General features: G+C 37.9%; 2 protein-coding genes across 2 annotated transcripts in view; both read right to left on the bottom strand.

The window, feature by feature from the left end:
* LOC126832451 (ATP-dependent translocase ABCB1) overlaps positions 1–8,656 on the bottom strand; it is a 32,413-nt gene extending 23,757 nt beyond the window's left edge. The window contains exons 1-5 of the mRNA XM_056103405.1: positions 8,544–8,656; positions 4,329–4,833; positions 2,328–2,464; positions 1,321–1,593; positions 428–599 (exon numbers count right to left, since the gene is read on the bottom strand). Of these exons, the coding sequence (XP_055959380.1) occupies positions 428–599; positions 1,321–1,593; positions 2,328–2,464; positions 4,329–4,598 (852 nt within the window). The 5' untranslated portion in view covers positions 4,599–4,833; positions 8,544–8,656. The remainder of the gene's footprint in view (positions 1–427; positions 600–1,320; positions 1,594–2,327; positions 2,465–4,328; positions 4,834–8,543) is intronic.
* An 8,310-nt stretch (positions 8,657–16,966) lies between these two features.
* Positions 16,967–22,005, bottom strand: LOC126832198 (basal body-orientation factor 1). The gene is made up of 2 exons (XM_050562910.2): positions 21,921–22,005; positions 16,967–19,835 (listed from the first exon to the last, which is right to left on the bottom strand). Exon 2 carries the CDS (start codon positions 19,797–19,799, stop codon positions 18,213–18,215), a length of 1,587 nt encoding a protein of 528 aa, XP_050418867.1. The 5' UTR covers positions 19,800–19,835; positions 21,921–22,005; the 3' UTR covers positions 16,967–18,212.
* Positions 22,006–23,897: the final 1,892 nt, after the last annotated feature.

Raw genomic sequence — 23,897 nt, 5'->3', positions numbered from 1 at the left:
AAATATGATCTGTGTTTCAATCAGATTGATTGCAGATCGTTTGTTTGGCCTCGGTTGTTATATGAATTATTAATTAGACATTTAATTCTCATGAAGCCCATAATGAACTCTCCACATCATCGGATGGTTGTCATTTTGAACGGACTAAAACGGTCGGCTCTTTATGTATATCTTACATAATGCATCTTTAAACTATTATAGCAGTAACGACCACGGCCCTGTTTCATGAAATTTTAACTAAAAGAAAATCCAAATTTTAGTAATTTGATTGGATAATATTAGACTGATTTTTGTGCTTAGCCAATCAAAACTGAAGTATCTACTAAAATTTGGATTTTATCTTTAGTTAAGATTTCGAGAAACAGGGCCCTGCTCTTTATCTAAAACTCACATAATGCATCTTTTAGATAACACATATCTCACTCACCCTATTCACAATAAATACACAGCATAATACAACTGGACTGAATGCCATGGCTACTAGAGCTAACTTCCAGTACTGTACCAACGCCATGGTGAAGCCACCTATAGCTGTAGATAAAAACTGGATACAGATAGCTATTTTATCACCCATACATTCTGTTATACTTTGTAAATCTCTGGAGAGAAAAAGATAAAACGAAAGTAGAAAAACATATACAAAATATAGAAGAAAAATATGAATAACGCGGGTCTTAAAGTCGTACAGTTCTACTTCGACTTGGCTATGAATTGAAGCGGGGTTGGATGGCCGAATGGTTAGCCCGTGCGCGCTGTATCATAAGGTCTGTCATTGAGTCAACTGGCTTGGTTTCGAATCCCCGGTTGTACGTGACGAGGAGTAGGGTCGCCTGTCCAACCTCGTGGGTTTTCTCTGGGTCCTCCGGTTTCCTCCCACTGCTAAAGACCTTTATGCACAAGCGAATTATTGAAATTAAACCATATGTTAAACCGAAATGACCTAGCTTTTGTCGAGTGGACGTTAAACCTCATTTCTCTCTCTCTCTCTCTCGCTATGAATTGAAATAGCGCTTACTGTTTTGCCTCGACTTGCTAATAAAATGAAATGGGGCTTAACGTCTTACTGTTCTGTCCCGATGCGGCTAATGAAGACGGGCATACGCCATACAGTATGTCATGGGAAAATTCGATATAAAAATCGGCCGTAGCACCTCTGTGCGGGAAAAAATTTTCCCATAGCATACTGCCAAGGGATCTTTTACATGCACACCAATCTGGCATGGCGTATGCTCGCCTTCATTATCCCAGTCGGGGCAGAACAGTAGGACGCCAAATCCTCTTTCATTTCATTTATGAAAGAATAAACCAACAGAAACTTACGCTGCTAGTTTCGTATTCAGTTCTCCTGTTTCATGAGTATCAAACCATCCAATCTCCTGTCGCATAATGGCGCGGAAATATTCCTTTCTCATGACGTTTGACTGGCGTTCTGCTGACCAACTCCAAAATGAAATGGCGAAATAAGCGGCAATAAATGTTCCAACGCCGAGTAAACAGAAATATATGACCAAATCCTTCACCTGGCTTACTACATCAACTGGCGGTGCCATGGTCATATTCCCCATGGTCATATTTCTCATCGCTGCTTGCACGCTGTAAAATAGAATAATATTGTCAATACCACACTATTTACAAAGGGGGTGGGCGGTGAAGGGTTTAACGAGTGGGCGACAGATCATAAGGTCTGTCATTGAATCAAGTGGCGTGGTTTCGACCCCAAACTTATACATGAAAAGGAGTAGGGTCTAATTGTTTAAAGGCCCTAATCTTGATTCAAGTTTTAAAAAAAACTGTAGACGGTGTATTGTTTTATATGTAATACAAATTTCATATAATTCATAATTCATATTGCTTATGCTATGCTATGCTATGCTAGGTTAGACTAGGCTAGGCCAGACTATACTATTATGTTATCACACTGATCAGCAGTGAATATTCGCTAGGCCGCGCAATCACAGATAAAGATGACATCGATGCGACTTAAATGATCCACAAATATCAACTTTTTTCCTCCGACAAATTAAATTCTAAAACATTTTTTTTTATGTATTAGAAAAATAAATCAAGACGTTTGAAGTAATATAATTTTAATGTAAATGGGTATTAAAAGGCGCCATTCTCCTCGAATCAGTAACCTCTTATGTAAACAATACACGCATCATTGTACCAATGATTGACGCCACGTGATATGACGTCATGTGTTGAAGGCAGTCATCTTTTACAGAGATATAAGAAGATTTTCGTAATCCCCTGTGAAAGAGATTGTTATGCTATACGCTATATGATATGATATAATATATGGATCAGTGACTCAGTGCCATACTCACCCTGGGGCAACTCCCACAAATGATTGAATGACGTCTCCATATATAACCAAATTAATAGGAATAGCAGCTCCCGTTGCCATGGCACCCAAGGTTCCAATAATAATCAGCAACACATCTACCTTATCAACATAACGATACTGAAATTAAAATAAAAACAAAACAAATATAAGCGTAACTATTAGTAAGTGCAGGGGGACTGCACTACACTCAAAACAAGATAAACCTGCGGACAAGATAGATTATAGACATTGCGAAAAATAAACAAATATCAAATCAAGTGAATGGACCCTGGGGGCTCAGCGTCCACTCCGCTGTACAGTCCCGGGCTTGTTATGGTACATACGTCACGCAACCATCTTGGTATTGTGACGCCAGTCGATGCATGCCAAGTTTCATGCCGCTCGTTATTGAACTGGCGAAGCCGCGATGACCTTTGGATCCAGAATAAATTAATAACTAAATGTCGCCATGGTTTCGTGACTTAATGAGCCACCCCACCTCTACATCCATACCTACACACACGTCACCACACAACCACAATCGCCAAGGTAACAAGAAGATATAGAAAATGAAATTGTATTTTACTTTGGTCTTCTTTCTGCTGTCCCCTCTAATCCATGTCAGATACATTTTCACAAATTTACCGGACAACACAACGAATATAATCACCATATAACACAGAACTAAATTGTAAATTTACTGGACAAAACAACGAATATAAAAGAATGGAGTGTCTGTCTATAGACAAACTGACTATATAAAGGCCTAAATTATGTATTTTTATTCAACTAAAAATATAGATCTAATTGATACGACATTTGTAACACATGTTAGCGCCATATCGTTCCGTTCGAACTAACAACAATAATAATAATATGTACATTTATACCACGCACAGTTCCAGGCTAATATGCATGATCAAGCGGCAATCACCTGTTCATCGGAATATTAAATAAATCGATAAAACACATATATTCGTTAGTAGCTGTAAACTCTATAGACTTAAAACGTCGTATTTTAACTGATAACTGAACAATCAAATTATGCGAGCAATTGTAACACGCTTAACAGCATTGTATTCTTCTCTTGCTAACAATAAATTGTTTATCGGAATTTTCAATATAAGGGACACGTTTTGTTTTTCAGCCGCAAAATCCTCAAAGGTAAGATACTAATTATTAATTTATTTGGCGAATTTTGCTGTTGACGATATTCAATTATTCTACTCAAACGTTTGAAAGAATTGGTGTAAATGCATGACTTGGGGTTGAATGAAATCTTCTGCCAATTTTTAAAAACAATTCTCTTTGGGTAAAATTAATGAATCATGTAAACTGAAATTAAAAAGATAATTTCAAGGATTTGGAAAACTAATTTCAAGAAATTGAAAACATAATTTCAAGAAATTGAAAACATAATTTCAAGAAATTGAAAAAAATAATTTCAAGAAATTGAAAAAAATAATTTCAAGAAATTGAAAAAAATAATTTCAAGAAATTGAAAACATAATATCAAGAAATTGAAAACATAATATCAAGAAATTGAAAAACATAATTTCAGGAAATTGAACAAAATAATTTCAAGAAATTGAACAAAATAATTTCAAGAAATTGAGCAAAATAATTTCAAGAAATTGAACAAAATAAATTCAAGAAATTGAACAAAATAAATTCAGGAAATTGAACAGAATAATTTCAAAAATTGAACAACTAGACTCAACAAATTGAACAACTAGACTCAACAAATTGAACAACTAATCTCAACAAATTGAACAACTAATCTCAACAAATTGAACAACTAATCTCAATAAATTGAACAAATAATTTAATATTTTTTTTCAAAACATGAAAATTATATTTTTTTCAAGACATGAGATTGTGTTTTATCCAGACATGAAGAAATTAAAAAATAAATTTGTTAATAAGTAATGTCAGTTCAGAAAAATGTCTAAATTGGAAATAATTTTTGATAAAAAAATCAAGAAAACAAACTGAAACTTACCAATTGTAAGATACCTGTTGAGCTCTTCTTCTCCTGAGATTTACTATCCTCACTTCCGGGTATTATGACTTTCGTGGTTGGCAAGGAAGTTCCGCCATTTTGTTTTTCCTTTGACGAGTTATCGCTGTTAACAGTTGTAGTAAACATGGCGTCTCTGTTGTTTGATACATTTTTACCATTTAAATAAGGGACATAATTGTTATGTCCGTCTGTTGGTGTTTCAGTCGTTTTATACGACACCGTCTTTATCATTTCACCGCCTTTAGGCATTTTGGATTCAGCGTGTGGGCTAATAGGCCTATTTCGGTTTATAAAAAATCCACAATTACTATAAATAAAATGTTGGATATAGATCTTTGGTTAGAGTTTAAATTATCTGCCCTTAGTTGTCAATTGTTTTTGGGTTGAATAACCTATAAATGTTTTATCTTAAAATAATACCCTATTTAACCGTTTACTCCCTTGCTAGAGTTTGCACATCAATAAAAAACTCCAATAATCTCGTCTGAAATAGAAATAAAATTATTGTATTATCTTGTTGTCAAGGTGATTAAAAGTGGCGTGATTGTTAATATACTGTTACATTAAGCGTCCACTGTACTGTAGAGTCCTGGTCCAGCAGTTATACAGGTCTCACTAAAAATAATTAAAAAAAAAATAATAAAAAAATAAAAAAGACAATCCACAATAAAAAGGAGCGAGAGAGAGAGAGAGAGAGAGAGAGAGAGAGAGATAGAGAGAGATATTTTAACGTCCACTCGACACAAACTAGGCCATTTCGGGACTAACACGTGGTTCAATTTTATTTCAATAATTCGCTTGCGCGTAGGGGTCTTTAGCAGTTGGAGGAAACCGGAGAACCCGGAGAAAACCCACGAGGTTGGACAAGCGACCCTACTCCTTGTCACATACAACCGGGGAATCGAAACCACGCCAGTTGACTCAATGACAGACCTTATGATACAACACGCACGCGATAACCATTCGGCCATTCCCTCCCCCCTCCCCCCCCCCCCAAAAAAAAAAGGAGAATAGGCTAGTCCCCAAACGTTTTATTATACTGGCGTGAGTCATGATCGGCTATCTGCAAATTTACGTAAACTGTTTAGGCCTATAACTAACTAAATTTATTTATTTTCGAGAAATGAGGTAAAAGGTCAAGCAAACTAGTAGGCCTACACCAGGAAGTATGACGTCATCGCATCCATCTTGGATGTGTGGCGTCTTGTCGAAATCTAAGGCACAATTATGTCAAGTTTCAGGTCGATCGTAATTGAATTAGCGGAGAACAACGAGACGATTAGTAGCTTTAGATGACCGTCGAAAGGAATCAAAACATCAGCAGAACAGCATGGGAAAAGATGTTAGAGGATTTTCGTGGCGACCATCTGCTGAATAGTGTTCCTTGACGGCGATACGCTGTTAAAGATACATTGTGCTCCGTCTTTGGCAGTGCTTTGAAATAAAGAGATTTTATTCCAGGAAGAAATAGTTCTTTATCGTTACATGTAGTTAAAATTAGTAATATCTGTGAATAGAAACCATTATATAGAGTAACATCTGGTATGTTACAATAAATTGACAGGTAATTTACTTCTATTTATATCCAAGTCAAGAACAGATGCAGCTATAGTGCCAGAATTTTAATTATTTAACTCAACGTTTCATCTTATATGGCCGAGTATTTAAATTTGTGCGTTATCCTTTCAATGATGTCCGCCAAGTCGGTTAGAAGAAGGTGACATTTTTTTTAACAGCGTGTTGTGTCGCTCATACTGACTCTAGCGCTAACCCAAACCCTAACCCAAGATCTAGCCTTTCGCCCTACTCTAGCCCTTTCAGAGAGAGAGAGAGAGGAGATGGCTTTAACGCCCACTCGACACTAACTAGGTCATTTCGGGACTAACATGGTTCAATAATTCGCATGCGCGTAGAGGTCAATGACAGACATTATGATACAGCGCGCACGTGCTAACCATTCGGCCATCCAACCCTGCAAAAGAGAATTTGAACGAAGCACGTAGGTCCTATACAGTCAAATTACACGATACATTTTTAATGGGTTAAATTATAAAACTTATAAAACACATTGACCCCGATATCCTCAACTGGCCAAGCATCACATTACCTTATCAACTTACATTTTATATATCGAGGGCAAATAAGTTGCACTAAGAAATCTCCCCAACACATATATAAATCTCGGGTATTTTTTGTGTACTATTGTCACTTCTTAAAGATACATTAGCTAAGAGTTTAATAAAGAGTTGGTCATTCTTGCTATAATAATTCAAAAATAGACGATAAAAAAAGAAAATATTGAAAATTTCATTCAAATTACTTCTTTCTCAGCCAAGTTATCATTGTTTGTAGTTTTGACAAGATGTGTGCACAGTGGTAACCAGGGCACTGGTATAATCGGGACTTAGCCTCGCTTTCCCATTTTTAAATTAAATTTTTAAATGGCGAACCGTTTTAATCTATAGTTAAAATCTCGAGTATCCGATGCCATCTAGAGTTGATTATGGTCTGGATAGGTTAATTAATGTCTAATTAATAGTTTTTATAACATTTCAGGCGTAAAAAAAGGCCTGCAATAGGCAGATTTAGCTCTTGCATAATGTATGTTTAATATGATTATTACAATGACATCATTATTAATGTGACGTCATAATGTATGTTTAAAGGAGCTAAGCCTCTAACTCAATATTATCGATAATATTCGAAATTAAAGATGAGAATTAAAATCGAAGCATGTTGAAGTTTGGATTCGGAACCTTAAAATGGGGATAGAAATGAGATAAACAGGGTTTAACGTCCACTCGACACAAGCTAGTTCATTTCAAGATTAACATATGGTTCAATTTTATTTCAATAATTCGATTGCGCGTATGGGTATTTAGAAGTGGGAGGAACCGGGGGGGGGGGGGGCGGAGAAAACCCACGAGGATAGATATGCGACCTTACGCTTTGTCACGTACAAGCAGGAAATCGAAAACACCTCACTTGACTCAATGACAGACCTTATGATCTAAAGTGCACGTATTGGACCATTCGGCCACCGACTTATCCCCCACCCTCTACAAAGCCCATCCACTCCGCCCCCAACCCTCCCTCTTAAAATAGGGGCATATATCAAAGTAATATTAATGTATATAAAGTGTTTTATATTCAATTTTTTTAAAGTTTTTATTGTAATTTATGATCAATTATGTGAAATACGTGAACAGTCCAAATTGAACAAATGTCATTCAAGTCTGCATATTCCATTCTACACGTTTTTTTTTATTTAAGATATTATTTTGTCGTTTGTAAATCAGTCATTTTTAATTACTTCCGCAATGAATTGTGGGATATGTTTTTCTCTGTTTATTACAAATGGCGCGCGAAACCAAAGATACAGGATAAATACCGGATAATAGGATTCCATTGATTAAAATGGACCAATATTGAATTATAATTCGTGTCTTTTAAAGATATATTAAGGGGGATTAGATAAAGAGCTGGCAGTTCTCACTACAATAGTTAAAAATAAACAATATAAAGGGAATTTGTTGAAAATTTCAGTTAAATTGCTCCACTCTGAACGGAGATATCAGCGTTTGAATTTTAGGCGTTGTCTCGATCATCATAACTAAAGTCGGTACGATAAAAAAACAGTGTCGATTATGTACATGTGGCTTCGGTTTTTCGCCTGCCCCCACCCCAACCCTCGAATGACTAGACATAAGGGGAAACCACGCCGGAAAAACCCGATGAACTTACTCCGTCTACACATGGAGCAAACCCAAGACTTCATGGATAGCAAGCCAGTGTCTTTATCGCTGAGCCACCGCGGCTACTCTTCATAAATCATTTTATAAGAAGACGGACTTGAACGCCATGCAGTGTGTGCTATGAGGGAAATTTTACCTGGTCAGCAGCGCCATAGCCTACCCTTTTTTCGAATTCCAACTGCCAAGGGTTCTTCACGTGCACGCCAATGTGTACACAGGACGTCGTTTTTTTCGTTCAATCCGTGTTGTTCCTCACCAGGACCTCCGTCCTATACCACTGACAAGAGGAAACCATACCGGAAAATCCCAATTAACTTTCTCAAAAGGGATTGAACATGGGACCTCCAAGTTAGCGAGCCAACGTCCTACTCACTGATCCACCGTGGCTCCCCATTTTATAAGAGACCTCGTAATATCTAGTACTAAAACGTTAACTTACTTCAGGATAATTCTTAGTATATACACACACCAATCCTCACAACTGTTCTTTAAAAAAAAGCCCACCAAAGGCATATAAACTACTGTAGGCTAGATAATATCCTTCCAGAGAACACGTCCAGTCTATAGATAACATATGAAATATAAAAATAAAGACTGAATACTATTATATATATACTCCCTGCATAACCCACGTGCAACAGTCTTACATATTTTATCAACAAGGCAACAATCTTATGGTTTAAAAAAAAGGTGTATTCAATATTTACACACTTGATAGTTACACCAACACACGAACGCGCATTTACCGTCCTAGATATTGAACCCACCCGTCATAAATTCTTGTGGCTAATCAAATCCATCGCTAGGCTGTTAAAACCCGATACGTAATTCATTTCATTCTTTCGTCAGATTTTATGTTAGTAGGAAGTCACGGTGGATCAGTGAGTAGGACTAACCTGGAATGTTCCCGTGTTCGATCCTTTGGGCTGGCCGAGAAAGTTCCTAGAGATTTTCTGGCGTGGTTTCTCCTTGTCAGTGGTGCAAGACACAGGGCCTGGCAAAGTACAACGTATAGTCGTTTGGGTGGGACGAAAAATCGAGCTTCCATATACATATTGGTGTGCACGTAAAAGATCCCTTGACAGTTGGAATTCGATATAAGAGTAGGCCGTAGTGCCGCTGCCCCAGCAAAATGTCCCTCATAGCACACTGTATGGCGTATGCCCGTCTTCATTAGCCCAGTTATGAGCAGAACAGTAGGACATTAAACCCCATTTCATTTCATTTTATGCATGAGGTGTTTAAAATGTCCGACATATTGTCCTTAAGGGGCCGATATACCGGTTATATAAAAGAGGTTATATAATTTATTGGAACCGATTCACCATTTTACATTACCCGAGGTGCTCGTGGTTGACAGATTCTGAAATCATTCTCGAGAAAGCAGCTGCAGTGACAAAATTCACCTTCTTCCAACTGCTCACAGCAAGAACTGATATGGGTATAATGTTCGAATGAAAACGGACGTACACCATGCAGTTTGTCAGGATATTTTATCCGGGTTTCTTTCCCTTACTTCGACTTCCAACACTCAAGGGATCTTTAACTTGCTCTTCGGTGTTTGTCCTGCCTACGTCATTGACCACAGACGAGGAAAACCAGGCTGGACAATTCCGAAGAACAATCTCGGTTGGTGGATGGCCGAATTGTTAGCTAGTGCGAGTCGTATCAGAAGGTCTGTAATTGAGCCAATTCGCGTGGTTTCGATTCCCTGATTGTATGTTACAAGGCGTGGGGTCGCCTGTCTAACCTCATGTGTTTTCTCCGAGTCCTCCCGGTTTCCGCCCACTTCTGAAGACCCCTACGCGCAATCGAATTATTGAAATAAAATTGAACCATGTGTTAGTCCCGGAATCGAATCCGAGACCACCTGGTTAGTTGGCAAGCACCTTATTCACCGAGCCACCCGAGTAATGGCCGCGAAAGTTTCACATTCCAAAAAAAGAAATCGACGTCACGTGTGTAGTTATTGATAGTGTGCACGTAAAAGATCCCTAGGCAGTCTGAAGTCATATTGATAGTGTACGTACAAGATCCCTAGGCAGTCCCATGTCATATTGATAGTACATGTACAAGATCCCTAGGCAGTCTGATGTCTCGTGTGTAGATATTGATAGTGTGTACGTAAAATATCCCTAGTCTGTTAGAATCCAGAGCCGAATAACCGAAATAAACTACACCCCAACCAAATAAAAATCGACCTCTCATGTGTAGAAATTAATAGAGCATACTATACCATACAAACCAAATAAAAAATATATAAATCAACAGAGCACGGTAAAGACCCCCATATTGTATAATAGGCAATAAAACGAGCCATTAATAAATTCCTATGTATACATAACTTTATCTAAATCTTGATTTATTATTGGTAAACTTCATTCAGGCGATTAAATAGAGGATTTGCGATATGACATTAATTTAGAGTCAATATGTTTATTTATGGTAGTGACCTCAAATACAATAATTTCCTTACACTGAAAGGCGTCCTACATATTGAACCAAACCTTGTCTTTGTTCAATGGTTGTCAATGGAGTTCAGGAAGTAGAACTAAGCTTACTATCAGTGTATGGATGGATAACGTTGCCAATATTATTTCAATGTTCACTGTACAAACTGTACATGTCAGCAGTTCTAAATACGTATTTTAGTTTTACAATTTGCAACATCGATTGCTCCACAATACCAATGTCACAGTGTTAAAATGCAGAATACACTTTTAAAGGGACAATAACACTCTTGCTGGATGACAGCTCCAGAAAATAAATAATAGCCTTATTCTAAGTATTAGATGTTTAAGTGTCCTACCTGTTGTGTAAATTATCCATTACATCCTATTTTACTTGTCCAGAGAGTTCGAAAATATTTTTAAATCCAAGTCAGATTTGAAAAGGTTTACGTTAGGATTTTCATATCATTTAGTTGAATTTTTCCAACTTTTAAATTAGATGTGTTAAGATGAAATTTGTATCATCAATTAATTGGAATATTGTAAAATAGTACAATTTGTTGACTAGAATAAAGATTGGGACATATTATTCAGTTACAACAATTGTGGTATTGAGCCTTTAAATAATACAAAATTTCCTTCCTAGTTCGGACTTTTTTCCGTATCCAAATGGACTTCGTCATAGATCCCATATAAGGATCTAATATGCTAAGTTCTATTATGCATTTGTCTATTATGCAGAATGCAGAACGAAGAAGTGTAATGTGCAAAATAACTATTATACTGTATTTTGTATTATTTAAAAGTGTATTCTGTATTTTAACACTGTGATAATGGTATTTTGGAGCAATATCAGTGTACCATGGTGACTATCTTTGGTAGAGGTGCACCCCGATGACTATCCCTAATAAACAGTAGTATACGGTGATACTACATGGCCCGTTCAAGACTCTCATCTTTTCTTTCCACATATAACCGTACGCTGGGGGGGGGGGGGGTGGGGGGAGGGGGGTCACGGTGGCTAAGTGGGTAAGACGCTGGCTCGCTAGCCTGGAGGTCGGGTGTTCGATCTCTGCATTGGCCGAGAAAGTTCATCCAGATTTTCCGGCGTGGTTTCCCCTTGTCAGTGGTGCAGGACGGAGGGTCTGACAAGGAAAGCTGTCTGGTCGTTTGGATGGGACAAAAAACCGAGTTCCTGTGTATACATTAGTGTGCACGTAAAAGATCCTTGACAGTTGGAATTCGATATAAGAGTGGGCCGTAGTGTCGCTGTCCGGGCAAAATTTCCCTCATAGCATACTGTATGGCGTATGCCCGTTTTCATTAGCCCCAGTTATGGGCAGAACAGTGGGACGTTAAACCACATTTCATTTCGTTTCATATAACAGTACGGGAATATTTGATTTGTATTTAAATAATTCGCTTGCATGTAGGGGTCTTTAGCAGTGGGAGCAAATCGGAGGACTCGGCGAAAATCGATGAGGTTGGACATGCGACCCTGTAAATGTAATTTGTTGCATTATATTAAAATACAATTAAATTAAACAAAAATACAATTTACAAATCTGATTTGAGAGATGTCAGATTTGTAAATCAATACAAATGTCGAAATACGCCACATACATGATGAATTAAGAATTAAGAACAGTGAATTAAGAACAGTGAACTAAGAACTAAGAATTAAGAACACTGAATAAAGAGCTGTTTGGTCTTCCATATTCCTTGAGATGTACATTCTTAGAAGGATGGGGACAAGTTGGTCATTGTGTCACATCGCTTATCTCGTCACGTGACACAGAATCGTGTCACACAGTGTAGTCGACCATTCGGAAAACCTCGGCAGACTCCTGTACCATATATCCAGCTTCGGCTGCATGACGGGAAGTGATATGAAGCTACAGCCATACAATTGTAATGGGTAAGTGCTAAAAATAATATTTTTAACGCTAATCCCAACCCTAACCCTAACCCTGGACCGTGGTTACTATATCGGTCTACATGTTTCCAGGGATGCACTAGGGGCCGTGAGTGGTTCCCACTCTATGGGGGTGGAGGTGATGTCCGGGGTGGTTCTCTCTACCCAAGCGCAAACAGTGCCTGTAAGTGGTGCTTTCTAGAATATATCTTGGTGTTTCTATCTTATGCACATATTTATCGCCCGGCAATCTTAAAGGACCTAAGTCGCTAATATTTGGGATTTAGAAATAGACACAAATGGGTCGCAACGCATATAATAATGTAATATGAATGTATATAAACTGATTTACATTCAATCGTTTCCGTTTTTACCCTAATTAAAAATCAGTTATGTTCGAAGTCTCAATCAATGGCAATCTTTAGCGTCTGGTTATTCCAATCTACACCGATAGTATTTATTGTGCATGCTCTCCAGATAAGAATATGACGTCACCATTTGACATGTCTTGTGGAATATGTCTAGCCTCGTTCTTCGAGTCCCGTGTTACAAATGGCGCTGAAACGCATTGTGGTACAAGATTCGTGTACCAATGGTAAAATGTATATTTTGTCTTAAATATTGGATATCAGAAGCTTATCTTTTCCCGGTAAGATCACAATATCAATGTTGATTTAAATTGACCAATAATTCGTGTTCTCAATGTCGAAGACTTTGGATGATATTGAGTTAGAGACTTAGCTACTTTAATAATTCATCAAACTTTTAATTCATTACTAAAAGGGGTCCCAAACTAGGCAAAACCATCAACTAGCTTAGGCCATTAGGGACCCATGAAACTACCATTCATTTTCAAATCATCTTTGAAATTGATACCACAAGGGCTGTAACATGACCCCTGACTGTACGGAATATCACGTTTTTAGCTTCTGGACCCTCTAGAGGTCACAATTTGTTTTATCTTGTTTTCAAAACTGTCCAAATAAAGCATAATTATAGTTGAGTCCAAATTTCGCGAAAAATCGAACAGAAACTTTCAGTCAAATGGCCACTCCCCTTTACACAAATAGTATAAAAGCATGTAATCGGGGACAAACATCCCGGGAAGGGGCGGTGGGGGGCTCGAAATGTTTTGAATAATATAAGGTCACTAGCGTCATTTTGGCGTATATTTAGGTAACTGGAGGTCACATTACTAATAGTAAGTGCAGGAGGACCGCACTACACGTAAAACAAAAATGTACAAGATAAACCCGCGGACAATAAACAAATATCAAATCAAGTGAATGGATCCGGGGGCCAGCCGTAAGCGTCCACTGCGCTGTACAGTCAGAAACTGGGATTTAACGCACCATATCGAATACATGTACTACGTTTTAGTTTAACTGATGTAATAATAATCAATGTTCACGATTGTCACAGGAAAATTTAAACGAACAAACAAATGGAATTACATAAACTATTCGATTATTTTTTTCAATACCCCCAAATCATGTTTAACTGGATTCAAACTGAACTTTTCGTCGCTTGGAAGCGAACTCATCAATGGTCATTTTCGAGGCTTAAAATTGCCAAACCAAACGGATAACAAGCTTCTCCGAGACATTAGTGACGAATCGCGTTGCCATTAGTCGGCAAAAGGTACGCAATTTGCAAAAATATATGAAAACACTGCGATTTTTATCGTCTAACGAAACGAAGACAAAAGTAAAAGTTTCTCTTTCAGTTTCGTTTTTAATGATCAGATGCCTGTCAGCCTATAAAAGCGATCGATAATCGCATGCATGATCACTGGCGGAGAAAACCCACGAGGTTGAACAGACTACCCTACTCCTTGTCAAGTACAAGCATGACATCGGAATGACAGACCTTGGGATTTCAGCTTGTCATTAGACCTTGTGGTGGAAACTTACTGTGGCCCTGCGGGTGTTGGCAGAGAGGGCTCCGCGTGATGTTTCACAGAGCGGTGCAAATACACCTCGAATGCGGTCAAAACGCTCCCGGAATGACCGTCGAATATGGTTCGAAGGTCCAACAATTCCAACAGAATGCAGCTCGAATAATTAGAATGTACAATGAATAGATTCTGACAGCAATCGGGTCCATTCGAGGTGCATTCCGGCTCATTGGAGGCGCATGCGGGGAATTCTGACCGAATTTGAAGTGCCTTGCCGTTTCGATTCTCCCTCGAATGCGATCAGAATGTTTCGAAAGCTGTTGGGTGCCATTAGATTTAGAATACACTTCGAATTCGATATTATTTCAACACTTCGAGTGCACCTCGAAAATTTTGAGCAAGAATGGGCCGGAATAGTTGGAATGCACTTAGATTTTGAACAGTCAGAATTTTTTAAATGTACTTCATATATCCAGGAATGTACAAAAAAATTTCATTCCGCCTCAAGCGTAACTAGGGTTTTAAGAAAATATTACCTCTGAATTCTCTAATCGTCGAATTGTGTTGAGTTTACATCCTTCAATCTACCTATTATATTGAGCGGACGACCTCGATCCTTTATCCCTGGTTTCAAATCGTGTCGAATCATGATGACTGTGTAAGTTGGGAACACTATATGCTGAACGTATATAAGTTGGTGACAAATTCTATATTTTATTTCAATATTTCGCTTGCGTGCATGAGGTTTTCAGAAGTCGGGGATGAAGTAGAGGGAGATCATTGTCTTGATTTACATAGATTACTCGTCTTATGATTTATCATCTAACAGACGCCCCACCCCCTTCCCACTCTCGTGAAGATAACACACGATGCTGTTCCGATTGAAATGAAATGAAATGTGGTTTAACATCCTATTGTTCTGCTCAATAGTTTGATCTAATTAGAACTCAATAGTTTGATCTAATTAGAACTCAATAGTTTGATCTAATTAGAACTTAATAGTTTGATCTAATTAGAACTCAATAGTTTGATCTAATTAGAACTCAAATTGAAGGCTCTAGCTACAGGGTCCACAATTCACATTTTGCGTATAAGTCAAGAGCTTGATACAGACCAAAATCAAACTTCCCGAAGGTCTTTAGATCCCTAACATACATGTTCATCTTAATCAGGAGTACAATTGTGGTCACTAGAGGGTCTATAGAGAGAGAGAGAGGAGAGAGAGAGGGAGGGAGAGAGAGAGAGAAATGGGGTTTAACGTCCAATCGACACAAACTAGGTCATTTCACTAATTCGCATGCGCGTAGGGTCTCTATTAGCAGTGGGAGGAAGCTAGAGGTTAGACAGGCGACCCTACTCCTTGTCACGTACAACCAGGGAATCGAAACCACGCCAGTCGACTCAATGACAAGCCTTATGATACACCGCGCACGTGCTAACCATTCAGCCATCTAAAACCCCTCCAGTTGACTCATTGACAGGCCTTATGATACAGCGCACGTGCTAACCATTCGGCTATCCAACCCTCCGAGGATCTACAGACAGACATTGTACAGAATTCAGATCCGGCATTTAAAGTCACGAACCATAACCCAAGCAGACCAAATTCGAACTCATCCAAGATCGATTGATCGTTAAAATATATCGCAAAAATTTATTGTGGTCCCTGGAGGTTCCACAGCCTTCGAACATATTTCACTAGGGGACCATAATCCAAGAGGTTACGGTGCGATACCCACCAAAAGAGTTCCTATCCGTGATATATTGGACATAAACATACAATTTAAGTATCATCAAAATCGGGTAACAATTGTGAACTTTAGATAAAAAAAATAAAAAGGAAACGGACGTCCAAACGGACGGACATAGCCAGCAACATAATACGTCGATCGACACAAATATTTGGGTGTATAAAAATCCCCACAATCAACCCAATCTTGGACAATGACGGCCATTTTGAACATTTAAGTGGCTAACGGGTTTTTCTTAATAAATGACCCTAAACGGCCACCCATACAAATGTTAGTGCTTGTATTCAGGTTTAAAATACACTTAGCCGCTATGTGCTGAACATAGGGAGGGCGTCTAATTGGTCGGATGGGACGATAATCCGAGGTCCGAGTACACGTTACTGTGCACGTAAAAGAACCCTTTACGGTTATAATTCGATGAATAGTACGTGGACACGCCGCTGTACAGACAAAATTCCCCCGTAGCACACCGTGTGTCTTATCCCGATCTTCATTAGCCTCGTCCCAAGTCCACAAAGCATTCTCAGACTTTAAAAAAGTTAAGAATTTACTCAACTTTCAATCACTGTTTATGAGAAATATCTTTGATCCAGAAACACAAAACTTTGCATATAGTTTCTTAATGATGTATTTGATACATTAAAACAACACAAGTTTTATAAAGGGCTATATTTTAGTTGAAATAAGGCAAACAATTTTGAGTAATTTCTTAACTTAAGTCTGAGAATGCTTTGTGAACTCGGGAACTGGTTTGTACTATAGAGCGTTCCTTAATAAGACTTTAGGAAATAAAAGGGTTGTATTCTCCAGTTGACAAAACACTCTTACATAATAAAAACTTAAACAGGGTTTCTTTTCATATCACAGTCAATATACATTTAATTTTCAGTTGATACTTTTAACAATAATACAAAATATAATTTTATATGATTAAATCATCACCATAATTCAACAAACAATATCCATTATTTTATTCAATATCACAGTCTTCAATATTTTATTTTTAAAATACGTTTAATGTGCCCGAGACAACAGCAGAGTTATTTCCCCTTAGGAATAAACATGGCAATGAATGTTCCAATCTAGGTTAGAATTACTTTGTTTACAAATTAATATCTACAGAGTTGTTTCTTATTATTATTTAAAGCCACGGTGCGTCATTTGTATTTTTCGCTAAAATTATATTAACATGTAGTAAAATTGATTGTTTAATATTTAATTAGGAAATCATAATATCAACACTAGATAATATCCGGGCTTGGATTCAATCGGATTTAGAATAGGCTTATCAGTAAAAAGAGAGAGATATGGGGTTTAACGTACACTCGACACAAACTAGGTCATTTTGGGACTATTATATGGTTCAATTTTATTCCAATAATTCGCTTGCGCGTAGGGGTCTTTAGCAATGGGGGAAAACCTGAGGACCAGCTTAAAACACATGAGGTTGGACAGGCGCCCCGACTCCTTGTCACGTACAAGCGGGGAAATGAATCCACATCATTTGACTCACTGGCTGACCTTCTGATCCAACGCACACGCTTTAACCATTCGGCCACCCAACCCCTTTTCACGATATTGTAGTTTGCATCTATTCCTTTCGGTCTAAAATGACGCATCGAGTCTTTAATTTACATATTTATTCAACTCAGCACACAATATTTCTTTTTTTGTTATCAGGGTTTTATAAACAAGATTAATCGAAACAAGAGCTTCAGAGATAAAATGGCGTACAAGTCTGAAATGGCATGTACTGTACTGAAATGAAGATCGTAATCACCACGATTCTTTTTAAGACGCAGTTTCGTATACACTAAATCCAAATTCCACATCAATCGACACGAAAAGTTCAGATATAAAACAATATGCATGTCTGAAATGAAGATTGAAACCAAAGAAACGAACTGTTTTAAATGATCATTACTAAGGAGGAATAGGGCCGTCTGTCCAACATCTTGTTTTCCTCCGGTTTCCTTCAACTGCTAAAGACCCCCATACGCACTAAATAAAAAATTCACACAATACAGATTTATGCTGTCGGGGTTCCTGGCAATGGATTCCACACAGAAGTGTCTTTGGAGAAATAAATAATACTTTACTGGGTTTCTAGTGCCGTGTTGGATGACGTTTGACCAATGCTTGGTATGACCGGATGTTTGTTTAGTTCGTGAGGTATTTCCACTTTAACTTGTGTTAAGAACGTTGTGTCATCCGGAACACCTTCGTCTCCTTGAGTTATACTCAAAGGTCGACTCTCTCGGAGGATTGGAGCGGAAGAAACTTTGGTAATTTGTAAACTGGAACTGAAATTCATCTTAGCAAATAGATATCTCAACACGCGTTCCCGCTGTTCCCACGTCAGTTCGCTAATATCTACCTTGCTGCTGACGTCGTGTAGAAGCTGGGCGGCTTCCAAATCTTTAAAAACACTGTTCGTGCTAGAATCACATTTCGTAAATGTTCGTACTTTGGGGTAATCTCCTTTACCGGAAACAGCATTGAACATCTTGTGTTGGTAAGCCGCCTGCGCATCGCGTCTATATTGTGTCTGATTAGCAGCGATTTCTATTTTTACTTCTTCTAGGGAGTCCAAGAAGAACCTCTCCAGCTGTGTTCTCTGATCCAGGATCGTCTTGGCTAATTTCTTCACCCTCGACATCTCGCGTGATTTCATCTCAAGGACCCGTTGGAGCTTAGTGAGTTCGATTTTAGCGGCCGCCGTCTGCGTTTCCAAGTCGTCCTGAAGTTTACTTTTCTCCGATTCGAATTCGCGCACCACGTGACTCAGTGATTTTTCCAGGGTTTCGATTTTCTCCTCATATTCTTTAAGTTTTTCCTTCTGATGCTTCGACTGCACAATTTTGTCCTGGACCATAATATCGTTGATTTCTTTGTCACCTTTCAGTTTTTCGTTTTCGGTGAGAAGTTCAGTTCGCTCCTTTTTTAGCAAGTCGCTTTCCTTCATGTGAAAATTCAGCGCCTCGGACAGACGAACATTTTCCTTGTAAACATTTTTGGTTGTTTCATCTAAGTTAGAGATGGCTTCCGAATGCGCCTTTTCAGCCAGCTCAGCAATTTTCTTGTTTGCTTCCTGTTGGAGTCGCATCTTCTCTTCAAAGAACTTCTGCTCCATTCGACCGACATTTTCTTTATGTGTTCTGTTGGCGTTGTGCATGGCTTCTTTGATGTCATCCAGATCTTTCTGCATTTGCGCGCGCTTTCGACGGAATTCTTTCACGGTTTTTAGCTCCCCTTGGATGAGGTCGATTTCCCGCATTTTCTCTCCGAGTTTGTCCTCTAATTCGCTGATCTGCTTCGTGAAGTCATCGACCAAAATTTCCTTTTCTTGACGGTGCTGTTTTTTCAGTTCTCTATTTTGTTGTTTTTCATTTTCCAGGGCGACATCCTTTTCTTGTTCTTGTTGTCTGAGGTACGTAATGACGTCAATGGTATCCTTCTCCGTTTGTACCATCTGTGTGGACAGAGCGTCATTCTCCTGGACCAACCGATGGGCGTTTACTCGATATTCATTTCTTGATGCTTCAGCAATCTCCAGTCTTGCTTCCCAAACTTTAGAATTTGCCGCTGCTATGGCCATAACTGACTCCTGTTTTTTCGATTTCTTTCCCCCCTTCTTGCCCTTCTTTCCTCCCTTCTTTCCCTTCTTCCCTTTCTTCGGCATCTTGGACCAACTCTTAGAACTTAGTACACAGAATCACTGAAAAAGAGAAATAAAAATGGCGTGCTAAAAAAATGATGTTTCTAAGACCGGTTGTGACGTAGTGGATTTCAAAGCCATTGTGACATCATTTGATTATTACGTCACGATTATTATGACCTAGATGTTTTCGGTGAATCGCCGGATGTCGGTTTTGATTTTGAAACAGGTAAAGGTTGAAAGTTGAAAGCGGGGTTATGGTATCACCGGAGAAGTGAATATGAAATATGTAAATAGAAATAATTGTAATTTGCGTATAGACAAGAACCGGCAATTGCGTTTTTTGAGGGGCAATAGCGCCCACCGTATACTGCCGACAAGGAAAGATATGTTATAGGCTAAATATGAATATTTCACACAACAAAATCCAAATAATCGATAAATTTGCCAATGGTTTTATAAAATCAGTTTGGATATGATGTATAAAATATATTTCCTTGTCGGTCGCGTGTTGCTATACTTTGGGCACTATTGACATATCCTGCCCCCTCTACGACATTTGTATCTAATGGGGGTGGGGTGGGTGGGTGGCCGAATGATTAGCACGCGCGCGCTGTATCATACGGTCTGTCATTGAGTCAAGTGGCGGGGTTTCGATTCCCCGGTTGTACGTGACAAGGAGTAGGGTCGCCTGTCCAACCTCGTTGGTTTTCTCCGGGTCTTCTGGTTTCACCCCACTGCTAAAGACCCCTACGCGCAAGCGAATGATTGAAATAAAATTGAACCATGTTGCTCCATCTGTGGTATAAAGGGTTCTACCCAATGAAAATTTCGGAAAAAGTTAGAGGCGGACATCGCAGTCAATAGGGAAATCATTAGTCATCTGTGACCTAATACCATGATTTTGAATAATGTAGTTATCTCCCTTTAACTGCTCTACGGTCGGTAGATGTATATTAATAATAACAAACCACGGATTGTTGTAGTAAGTTTAAGTACAAGGTTAGTGTCTTTGATTTGTTATAATCTAAGCTCATTATCATACAAAAATTAATATAAATTAACTAGCGTAAAATGATTAGTTTCTCTGTTTAAAGTGGCAAGCCGCCATTAATAATATGTATATTAGTTTATAAAATCTAACAGTTTAATCTCAGGTACTTGTAATAATCTTGGATAATCCCCATTGTTTATTCCTCTATAGAATATGAATACTAATTTAAAGTTTCTAACAATTATAATTTCCAGTACTTGCAATATTCTTGAAAAACCGAGGTCCCGTGTACACATTGGCGTACACGTAAAAGATCCTTTGGCAGTTGGAAATCGATATAAGAGTAGGCCGTTGCGCTGCTGACCCGGGAAAATTTCCCTCATAGCATACTGTATGGCGTTTTTTTCCCTCTATATGCATATTAATTTAGAGTTTCTAACAGTTAAATATCCGGTACTTGCAATATTCTTCAATAATAGTCCATTGTTTATATCTTAACATGCAACGTTTCAATATACAGGTATCTTTATCAAATAGTGATCAATAATAAATACAATCACACATTTGTAGTACATCCATGAGTAAAACAATATGTAAAAAAAATAATTAATAATCATTGCTTGATAAAGATACATGTAAAAGTACCGAAACGTTGCATGTAAAATACTAAGAAGTAGTAAATCTATAAAGTTGTGTTATTATGAACAATATTGCTATTTTAATGAAATGTAAAATGAACTGGGGCTTGACGATCTACTTATCCCCATCAAAGAGGGGAGCAGAGGTAAGCCCATGTACTCTTCATTAAATTCCCACTGTCCCTAAGGCTGCTATTTACCTGTATCCACGGGAAACAACTAATGGAGCTTTGGTTTGGCACAAATTATATTAATGACAGGGATTCTTTAACGTGCACGCCATCGTGTACACGAAACCCCGGTTTGTAGTCGCCTAATGAAATGGCAACTAATGAAGCTCGAGGTTGGCATGTAGTAACTTGCCCTAATTTCTATTTATAACATATCAAAACTTTGTCTAAAGTTATCTACAAGCCCTAAAACATTTCAATAAACGATATATAACTTTACAAATTGCTAAAATTCAGTTAAAATGGAAGAAATGAGATTTTAGAAAATAAATTAAGACCATACCTTGAATATAGAGAGAGAACCACTCGATAGGTAAACTTCCCAGTCTAAAACCCTCGTATACCGTTAGCAACGTCAAACAACCGTTATCATAGATCACGTGACCAGGAGATAAGTAGTATACAATAGGGGTTTATAGTCACACACTTAGTCACGTTGGATTAGACCATTATGGAGGACAATGACTGCCAAATAATCTAATACCTATTGTGATTTAATAATGTATAGGCTCTTGGCTTTGGTTTATATTTCACTCTATAATATATGCAGTTCATATTTATAACATAATCGTTTAAGAATAACATGTAACTTATACGGAGAGAAATAATGGTCAATAATCCCGTTTTAATAATGAATTATTAATAAATATTTTATAAATTTTGCTACTAATGCGCTCCATATAAGCAAACAATAACATGTACCTTATACGGAGAAAAATAATTGTCAATAATCCCGTTTTAGTAATGAATTATTAATAAATATTTGATCAATTTTGCTACTATTGCGCTCCATAAAAGCAAACATTGTGATGAATATTATGTATGTAGTAGACGTTTACCTGTTCACATGGATGTCAATAAAGATTGCTAATCCCGATTGATTCATGAATAATTAATACCGGACTTTCTTTTTTAATCTTTGTTTTTGCGGATATTGCGCTCCATAAAGTCAGCCGTTGTTTATGATAGAACCAGACAGCTTCCTGTTTTCACCTGGTTTACACGTGACTATATTAATCTCTTTAAACGGATTAATTTGTTTGACGTTAATCCGATTTTAATTGAATTAATTATCGCTTTAGTCGCGTTAATTAACTACCCGAGTGTAACTTTCAATTGTTTGGTAATGAACATAATTGCTGGTGTATCCACGTTTAAAAGCTAATTGGACAAGCGCAGATCTTAGAGAGAGAGAGAGAGAAATGTGGTTTAACGTCCACTCGACACAAACCAGGTCATTTCGGGACTTACATATGGTTCAATTTTATTTCAATAATTCGCTTGCGCGTAGGGGTCTTTAGCAATGGGAGGAAACCGGAGGACCCGGAGAAAACCCACGAGGTTGGACAGGCGACCCTACGCCTTGTCACGTACAACCGAGGATTCGAAACCATGCCAGTCGACTCAATGACAGACTTTATGATACAGCGCGCGCACGCAAACCATTCAGCCATCCACCCCCCATCCCCGCAGATCTTAGAATCTTATTTTGTTTGATTGAATGTAGGGGAAACAAGGTGAATTTAATTAAACAAGCATTATACAAGAGTTACATTTGCCTGTTGCAGGTCTTTCTTTGGGCCTTAAATGTTTTCTAAATTATTAATTAGACATTAATTAACTTATCCAGGCCACAATCAGCTCTCGATGGCATCGGATTTCTCCGATATTAAATAGATTAGAACAGTTCAGCCATATTTTGATTTAAGCTAAAAATGGCGAAGCGAGACTTAACTTCGAACAACCAGTACGGTGGTTGAAATTATTGCACACGTCCTGTTAAACCTTCAAAGGTTAATATCTTCGCTCGCAATAGAGTAATTTGAATGAAATCATCACATTATTCATGTTATATTATCTATTTTCGAACTATTATAGCACGAATGGCCAGCTACTTATGTAAATCTTACATAATGTATCTTTAATTTTAACCATATGGAACTCATTGAATGAACACTTTTAATGTAAATAATCTACGGGTCCAGCTATATGGTTTTTAATGCGAGCACTTCGCTTTTCTACATAAAGCCAGCGGACTCTTTTTCCCACAGGTTTTTTTCTGTCAGCTCTGATGACGCCAAACATCAGTCAGCTGGACCTCCTGTTTTAACTTTGTTATGACAAAGGGGGAGTATCTATAAGTGTGTTTTAAGGAACTTTTGATATCCGAGGACGTTTTTATTTTGTGTTTTTAGTAATTTTCAAGTGTAAATAATTTAATTAAATCAACCTGTCCATAATGTCATATTCATTGTATTGG

Source organism: Patella vulgata, chromosome 9 (assembly GCF_932274485.2).
Source record: "Patella vulgata chromosome 9, xgPatVulg1.2, whole genome shotgun sequence".
NCBI classification, from domain to species: Eukaryota; Metazoa; Mollusca; class Gastropoda; family Patellidae; genus Patella; species Patella vulgata.
Note: the sequence above shows the minus strand (reverse complement) of the source record. Positions and strands in the feature narration are given on the sequence as shown.

Excerpts from the sequence above, each read along its gene's own strand:
- LOC126832198 (XM_050562910.2), bottom strand. The coding sequence starts at position 19,799 with ATGCCGAAGAAAGGGAAGAAGGGAAAGAAGGGAGGAAAGAAGGGCAAG.